The sequence below is a fragment of the Dendropsophus ebraccatus genome, chromosome 9 (assembly GCF_027789765.1).
Source record: "Dendropsophus ebraccatus isolate aDenEbr1 chromosome 9, aDenEbr1.pat, whole genome shotgun sequence".
NCBI lineage: Eukaryota > Metazoa > Chordata > Amphibia > Anura > Hylidae > Dendropsophus > Dendropsophus ebraccatus.
The window spans coordinates 109,382,057-109,391,046 of NC_091462.1; the positions used below are offsets into that span (position 1 = coordinate 109,382,057).

Below are 8,990 nucleotides of genomic sequence, written 5' to 3' on the forward strand. Positions count from 1 at the left end.
GGAGGTAATCAGTATAGAGATGTAGCAGAGCTGAGCTTCTCACGTGCGTGGTCATCTGGGCAGTAAAGCTTGTGGCCCTTTATATCACCATAGTCCTGATACACAGGAGCCATGAGAGCAGGTATGGCTGCCGTCTGACTGCAATATCCTATCTACACAGTGTAAAGAAAAATGTATGGAAACCATCAGCAAGTTGCTAGCTGTTGATGGATCTTATTATTGTCTTGTTTGTACCACAATTCAGGGTTGTGTGATTCCAGTCTGGTTCATGAACGCCCATGTTTTATATGGGGTGGAGGGAAGAATAAGCCAATAAGGTTCAACCTAGTCACACAATAGATCCATCAACAGCACCTTACTGATGGTTTCTAGATATCGACACTACACATAGCAGAATGGGGGTATTATGTATAGCAGAATGGGGGTATTATGTTACGGGGAGTGCAGAGACAATGTTTAACATCACATATAATACTGACACACTCAGCTCTGCTACATCACATATAATATTAACACACTCGGCTCTGCTACATCAAATATAATACTGACACACTCAGCTCTGCTACATCACATATAATACTGACTCACTCAGCTCCGCTACATCACATATAATACTGACACACTCAGCTCTGCTACCTCACATATAACACTGACTCACTCAGCTCTGCTACATCACATATAACACTGACTCACTCAGCTCTGCTACATCACATAATACTGACACACTCAGCTCCGCCACATCACATATAATACTGACTCACTCAGCTCCGCTACATCACATATAATACTGACACACTCAGCTCTGCTACCTCACATATAACACTGACACACTCAGCTCTGCTACCTCACATATAACACTGACTCACTCAGCTCTGCTACATCTGTGTCTGCAGTTTAGGCCTGCAGGAATTAGTCAGGTAATTGTGCAGATAAAAGTGGCTGCTGATGCGAGATGTGATACATCCTCGGGGCACAGTGATTGTGATGGTGATACTGTGATACTATCTCACTATGGCGTCATATCTATAGGAAGCAGAAGCCGTGACCCTATAGGGTGAGACATCCAGTGCTGTACATGTATAGACTGGGAGGAGATTCTGTACTTGCATTGTAGTCACAGTCCGGGCGAGTATGGAGAAAACAATCGCCATGTGGTGTCACGGAAAATCTCCACTATATAGTGGCATAAAACACCTGAAAAATTCCCATCAGATGTGATACAGTCTGCTGAGCTGCTGTATCTAAGCACATCATGTGTGATACTGTCTGCAGAGCTGCTGTATCTAAGCTTATATGTGATGCTGTCTGTATAAGCTTCTGTATCTAAGCCTATCCTGTGTGATACTGACTTCTGAGCTGCTGTATCTAAGCCTATCATGTGTGATACTGTCTGCTGAGCTGCTGTATCTAAGCTTATATGTGATGCTGCCTGTATTAGCTGCTGTATCTAAGCCCATCATGTGTAATACTGACTTCCGAGCTGCTGTATCTAAGCCTATCATGTGTGATACTGTCTGCTGAGCTGCTGTATCTAAGCTTATATGTGATGCTGCCTGTATTAGCTGCTGTATCTAAGCCTATCCTGTGTGATACTGTCTTTCGAGCTGCTGTATCTAAGCCCATCGTGTAATACTGACTTCCGAGCTGCTGTGTCTAATGGTACTTTTACACGGAGCGATAATTCGCCTGATCTCACGATTAACGATTTTGAGTGAACAATGTTTTTTTTATAAGGATCAGCGTTTAGACGGAACGTTACATCGTACGGAAAAATAGTTTTGCGACCGCTTAAGCCTATCTCACACATTGGTTAAATCGGTGAGTGACTGTTTACACGGAACGATCTGCAAATTTTTTGCGAACGACCAACGACAATTTGAGAACATGTTGAAAGATCAAAATGAACGATTTCTTGCTCTTAGCTTGATCGTTCGCTGAGTTTACACGTATAATTATCGTTTGAATTTGATCGTTATTGTGCAAATTCAAACGATATATCGTCCCGTGTAAAAGGACCATTAGCTCTCAGGATCTACATTCCCTGTAAGTAAGATACAGGGGACAGCACCTGGGAGCTGTCATGGCAGCCATACTGAGAGTCACCCAGCTTTCCCAGGGGCAGATAATACATAGATACAGGCTAATGCTACGTTTACACGGAATTATCGGGCGAATTTTCGCAATAACGATCGAATTCGAACGATAATTGTACGTGTAAACGCGGCGAACGATCGATAAATCGTTCACTTTGATCTTTTAACATGTTCTTAAATCGTCGTTCGTCGTTCGCAAAAAATTTGCCGATCGTTCCGTGTAAACAGTCGTTCACTGATTTTACCTATGTGTGAGATAGGCTTAACGAATTTTCTGTACGATATATCGTTCCATCTAAACGCTGATCGTTATTAAAAAAAAAATAGTCACTTCGAAATCGTTAATCGTACGATCGGGCCAATAATCGCCTCGTGTAAACTTAGCATAAGGGTCTATTTACACAGAAAGATTATCTGACAGATTATCTGCCAAAGATTTGAAGCCAAAGCCAGGAGCAGACTATAAACAGAGATCAGGTCATAAAGAAAAACCTGAGATTTCTCCTCTTTTCAAATCCATTCCTGGCTTTGGCTTCAAATCTTTGGCAGATAATCTGTCAGATAATCTTTCTGTGTAAATGGACCCTAAATGAGGCTCTTATGGAGCTTAGATACCTGACGCCTCAGGAAACCACCAGGGGTGGAAAAAATGTGGCAGAGGACTAGCCTGGCATTGCAGACAGCTCAATGTGTTCCTAAGGACTGGAGGTGGAAACTGGAAAATCTGGCTATGAAGTGAGTGTAGTGTACAGAGGGGGAGGGGAGCAGGGTGTGAGGCCGGAATACAAAGTATCACCTGTAGTATACAGGGCGGTCACTGGTGCACGCTCACTACACACCACTACCCCACGCTGCACATTCACCAATCCTCCTGCCCTAAAATGTCCCCAGCAACTTCACAGAATCCATAGGAGACGTATCTAGGACCGTCGTCTCCAGGAGCGGGCCCCGGCTGCCAGTGCCAAGGATTAACCATGTGGAAGCTCCCGTCATGGTCCCCCTCTAAGTGCTGCTAACTACATCCCCAGCAGGTAAGATGTGCCTCAGACTTAAAGGGATTACACAGAATTACAAAAACATGGCAGAAACAGTGCTACACCTGTCCTCAGGTTGTGTGTGGTATTACAGCCCAGCTCTATTCACTTCAATGGAACTGATGTGCAATACCAGGCAGAAACTAAGGACACGGGTGGTGCTGTTTCTGGAAGAGAGGCCATGATTTTCTGATCCTGGATAACGCCTTTCAGTGGGTATAATTTATATATTTATATACATATATAATTTTTGTCACCCTTTTTCATTAAAGGGGTTATCCAGCGCTACAGAAACATGGCCACTTTCCCCCTACTGATGTCTCCAGTTTGGGTGGGGTTTGAAACTCAGTTCCATTGAAGTAAATGGACCTTAATTGTAAACCACACCTGAACTGGAGACAAGAGTGGGGGAAAAGTGGCCATGTTTTTGTAGCGCTGGATAACCCCTTTAACGCCTCTTGTTGTTCTTTAGAGTTCATCCATCTTTGCTCTCTGTTTTTATATGTGAGATATGTTGACCACCATTTTTTTTTTCTTCTTCTTTCAAATCCACTGGTGCCAGAAAGTGCCATTTCTAATTTACTTCTACTAAAAAATCTCCAGTCTTCCAGTACTCATCAGCTACTGTATGTCCTGCAGGAAGCGGTGTATTCTCTCCAGTCTCACACAGTGCTCTCTGCTGCCACCTCTGTCCATGTCAGGAACTGTCCAGAGCAGTAGGAAATCCCTATAAAAATATACCACTTCCTGCAGGACATACAGCAGATGATAACCACTAGACTTTTTTAGATTTTAATAGAAACAAATTACAAATCTCTGGCACTTTCTGACACCAGTTGATTTGAAAGAAAAAAAATTGTCGGTGAACAACCCCTTTCCACTTCAGGATTGGGAGTCCATGTGATGTTCTGGATTGATTAGCCGTGTCTGGCCTGTTAGCCGGGGACATATGACTCGTATAGACACAGGACAGACATCACCAATCAATCCAGCATATTATTCTCCCCCCCAGAGATCAGTGTTCAGGCACAATTAAAGGTGTTGCCCATAGCAAACAATCTGGGTAACACTTTCATTTTCAAACGTGAGAGCTGGAATCTGGTTGCTATGGGCAACTACTGAACTCTTCTATATTACGGAGTGTAGCCCCTTAGCGTCAGGCTAAGCTTATACAAACCTAAGTCCCACAGCGTGGCCATATTGCCTTTTCTAGCCGTACTGTAGCTAATAAAAGTCGCCATTAAGGACCTTCATCTCCATAGCAACAAGGTCTTAGAAGTGCTCATAAACATATGGATAGGCGCCTCTAGTTCTATATTTCTGAGCAAGAGACAAAGCCAGTGGAGAGCCAGAGTAGTCACCGGTGCCTGCCATTACTAGGAGGCCTGGCCCCGATATACTCAGGCCTCTTACACCTCAGATACGAGTCAGTGTGGACCCTGGACACCTGCTAGTGAATGATTAATAAGCACCAGTCAGTTTTATTACTAATAGACTTCCCCTTTAAGAATTGCACTCCATACAAAGGGTTAACTGATTGTTCTTGTGCCAGCAGTCTACTTTGCAGAAGTAAATGGACATTTGCCCAAATATCTAAATATAGTGAGAGAGGAACCAGAGCGAATCTATCGGTGCCACTAATAGGGCGACGTCCCACGCAAATAAAGGGATTCCAGAAATGTAAATGGCTGATCTGAAAGGTGAGAGCCATGTCATGTGACTGAACCGCGGCACAGGTGGTGCCCCCTGATAAATGAGGAATCCACCACCACCTAAGGGCTCCTACTACTGCCCCCTGCTGGTGTCAGTGGCTGCACAGAGTGTGTGGTGTGCTGGAGGAGATGCTACATCTCTCACAATGCAATGTAATCTTATTATTGTTCCACAAATATACACCCCCCACTCTGTGTGTCCATGATAGGTATGTGGTAAGGCGGCCATTAATGGTTTGGAATAGTTAATACATGACTGTCTCTATGATTTTTCCATAGTTTAGGTGCTGCTTGTTCATAGAGAAGCTTCTGCAGTAGGGTGGACTTAAAGAACTAACCACATCCTCCATCCCACGGACTCTTCCTTCAACCATCCTCCATTTCCACAGACTCATCCTTCAACCATCCACAGTCTCCACAGACTCTTCCTACAACCATCCGCCATCTCTACAGATAGCTCCAACTGCCGCCAGGATGAACGTCCGCGATCTGATCACCCCCCTGTTCATTTTACGCTTCTTTGAGATCTTCTTCTCCTGTACGGCCTTCAGTTTGGTGGCCAGTGTAGACGAGTACCATAACCAATTTGGTGCCTGGAGTATGTTCACATGGATCTTGGCCTTCATTGTCACCATCTTGATCGTTGTTCTGGAGTTGACTGGATTCTACAGCGCCATCCCCATATCTTGGGAGGACTTCACATCGTTCTTCTCCATGCTGGCCTCGCTGATGCTCTTCACCACCTCCATCATGTATCCTTCCATCTTCCTACACAATGGTTGTTCAGGACACAGCTGTGCGTGTCGTGGAGCCGCCACTGCCATGTCTATCCTGTGTTTCTTTGCTTACTCCATTGAGGTGGGCCTCACTCGAGCAAAACCTGGGGAGATCAGTGGGTTTCTGTCCACTGTACCAGGACTCTTGAAGGTCTTCGAGGCCTACGTGGCCTGCATCATCTTCTCCCTTCTTCCGGGGGAATACCCGTATCCTGGACTCCAGTGGTCGGTGGCGGTGTACTCCATCTGCTTCATCATCACCACGCTCATCATCTTACTAACCATCGGCCGCCTCTTGGCCATGTTACCCGTCAATATTGAGAAAGTCCTCATTGGTTTCAACATTTTGGCGGTGCTGATGTACATCACCGTGGTGGTGGTATGGCCCTTGTATTTTTTCAAGGCTTATAGCAGGGAAGGTTGTAATGGTAATCCCTGTACCTGGGACAATGGAGTTGGCATCTCCATCCTGACCTGCATTAACCTTTTGGCGTATGTCGTAGACTTGGCGTATTCCTTCAGGATGGTTTTTTTCACAGCCCAAGCCTAGAGTCCTGACGCACTGACGGACCCTCTCTAAGATCATGGATGGTCTCATCTATGGGCGGGGGATGGGGTCAATACTAGTCTTCAGTGGAGAGAGCCTGAATTGTTTGGGTTTGGCGCTATTCTACAAACCCGAACGCTCTGCATGTGACTCCCGGCGCCTGGAGGAGCTGCATGCTGCCCTAGACAGTCCTGGAAAACGTGGACAGAGCCGATTGCTGATCCCCAACAATTCGGCACCTCTGCATAACATTGCTCCTTACATATCTAATATAAGATTGTGTATATGCAGATGGAGTCTCCCGCCATCCCATAGAAAACTACAGAGCACACACTAACTATACATGGTGTAGAGGACACCATCCCAGGTGGGGCCTATTTGTTGGTGTCTAATGCTAACCTACATCCATGACATAATCCTGCTCACCACAAACTCCGCTCTGCTACACTTGTACACATATATGTTAATGTAGGAATTAAAGGGGTACTCAATTTTAAATCTCTATTTTAAATCAGCTGGTTTCAGAAAGTTATACAGATTTGTAAATTACTTGTATTTAAAAAATCTCCAGTCTTCCAGTACTTATCAGCTTCTGTATGTCCTGCAGGGGGTGGTGTATTCTTTCCGGTCTGACACAATGCTCTCTGCTGCCACCTCTGTCCATGTCAGGAACTGTCCACACCAGCAGCAAATCCCCATAGAAAACCTCTACTGCTCTGGACAATTCCTGACATGGACAGAGGTGGCAGCAGAGAGCACTGTGTCAGACTTGAAATAATACACCACTTCCTGCAGGGCATAAAGCAGCTGATAAGTACTGGAAGACTGGAGATTTTAAATAGAAGTAAATTACAAATCTATATAACTTTCTGGAACCAGTTGATTTGAAAGAAAAAGATTTTCAACGGAGTACCCCTTTAATATTCATGTCCATCCTGATGCACGAAACAGCGCCACACCTGTCCAGGGGTTGTGTCTGGTATTGCAGGCTTTCAGTGGAGCTGAGCTGCAATACCAGACACAATCTGAGACCAGTGTGGCGCTATTTTTGGAAAAATGCAGCCAAGTATTTCTAATCTAGAAATCCATGATGGCTATACTACACAGCAACCCAGCTCTATCAGATTTAACCCTTTAATAGCTGCCGAAACCTTTAAAAGGAAGTAAGGGTATAAACACACATACCGTATACGCAGCGTATTTACTGCTGCGATACGCAGCAAATACGCAGCAGATTAGATCCAAATAACTGAACACAGCATCAAATCTGCACCATCAAATCTGCTGCGTATCTGCTGCGTATACCGTGTGTGTGTGTTTGTACCCTTAAAGTGAATTCAATGGGTTATATGTCAACAGAAACTCCAGATAATGCAGCGCGGGTCCCCTTCTTATCAGCACTGTATTATGGGAATGTGGGCACGTTTACAGATTAGAGGGGGTGTTCACAAAAAGAAAAAATTCTTTCAAATTATCTGGTACCTGAAAGTGCCAGAGATTTGTAATTTACTTCTATTAAAAAATCTTCAGTCTTCCAGGACTTATTAGCTGCTGTATGTCCTGCAGGAAGTGGTGTATACTCTCCAGTCTGGAGAGCAGGAGAGGTTTCCTATGTGGATTTGCTGCTGCTCTGGACAGTTCCTGACATGGACAGAGGTGGCAGCAGAGAGCACTGTGTCAGACTGGGGAGAATACACCCCCTCCTGCAGGACATACAGCAGCTAATAAATACTGGAAGACTTTTTAATTGAAGTAAATGAAAAATCTCTGGCACTTTCTGAAAGATTTTTTTGGGGGGTGAACAACCGCTTTACGTTATTGGGGTGGGGGGGGGGCACCCAATCTTTTATACCAGTAAAAAAAAATGTCAAAATAATAAACTTTTTGTTAAAATAAAATACCATTGTGTGTAAGTGTAAATTTGATAAATGTTGTACTGTACTGTCCGCCATGTTGGCGGTCCCCAGAAGCCTCTATATGGCGGTGATAATGAAGATAAGGTTATAATGAACAGTGGAGAGGGATGTTATGGGCTTATTATAGGGCAGCTCCTCGCCCCTCGGGCACCTCTATGGGTGGAGCAGATGAGCACGAGGCATGCTGATACAATGATAAGACCAGGTTATGGGATTTTACCTACTTGCACCGTACCTATATGACTACACCTATATATACTGGAGATGATCAGAGGGTGACAGAGAGATGTTCTGGAGAAGAAGAGGAATGCTGGAAGCACGTCAATAAGAACAGCTCCTGGAAAGTTATCATTTATAGTCACAATACCCAAGGAACGAAGGAGAGACACTTATCTATAAACAATTTTTGAATAATAAAACATTGTGTTACCTTGACTGCGCAGTACAGGAAGCTACTGACCATTTATGGACTGGCCTACCAGAGTGTGACATGTATGTGTCTTGTGACTTGGAACCCCGCCTCTATTGGATGTTACATATTTCATATGAATGAGTAGTACCGCCCCATATTCTGTCTATAAAATGTGATTACCATAATAAAACTTGGGCCATTTATCCAGGCTTATAATCCTGATACAATGTCTTATCTGTGTCTGTGATTTATAAGTGATGAGTTGGTAATACTGCAGGTTACAGCTCTAGATATACACTCACCGGCCACTTTATTAGGTACACCTGTCCAACTGCACGTTACCACTTAATTTCTAATCAGCCAATCACATGGCGGCAACTCAGTGCATTTAGGCATGTAGACATGGTCAAGACAATCTCCTGCAGTTCAAACCGAGCATCAGTATGGGGAAGAAAGGTGGTTTGAGGGCCTTTGAATGTGGCATGGTTGTTGGTGCCAGA

At 44.4% G+C, this 8,990-nt stretch overlaps 1 protein-coding gene across 2 annotated transcripts; it reads left to right on the top strand.

Moving 5' to 3' along the window:
* The first annotated feature begins 2,888 nt into the window (after positions 1 to 2,888).
* LOC138801459 (myeloid-associated differentiation marker-like) lies at positions 2,889 to 8,693 on the top strand. 2 transcript variants are annotated; one of them, XM_069984308.1, is made up of 2 exons: positions 2,889 to 3,124; positions 5,119 to 8,693. In XM_069984308.1, the coding sequence occupies exon 2, from the start codon at positions 5,314 to 5,316 to the stop codon at positions 6,163 to 6,165; it is 852 nt and encodes a 283-aa protein (XP_069840409.1). In that variant the 5' UTR covers positions 2,889 to 3,124; positions 5,119 to 5,313; the 3' UTR covers positions 6,166 to 8,693. The 2 variants fall into 2 exon arrangements, with proteins under 2 accessions (XP_069840409.1, XP_069840410.1); XM_069984309.1 differs by having other exon boundaries at positions 5,124 to 8,693.
* Positions 8,694 to 8,990: the final 297 nt, after the last annotated feature.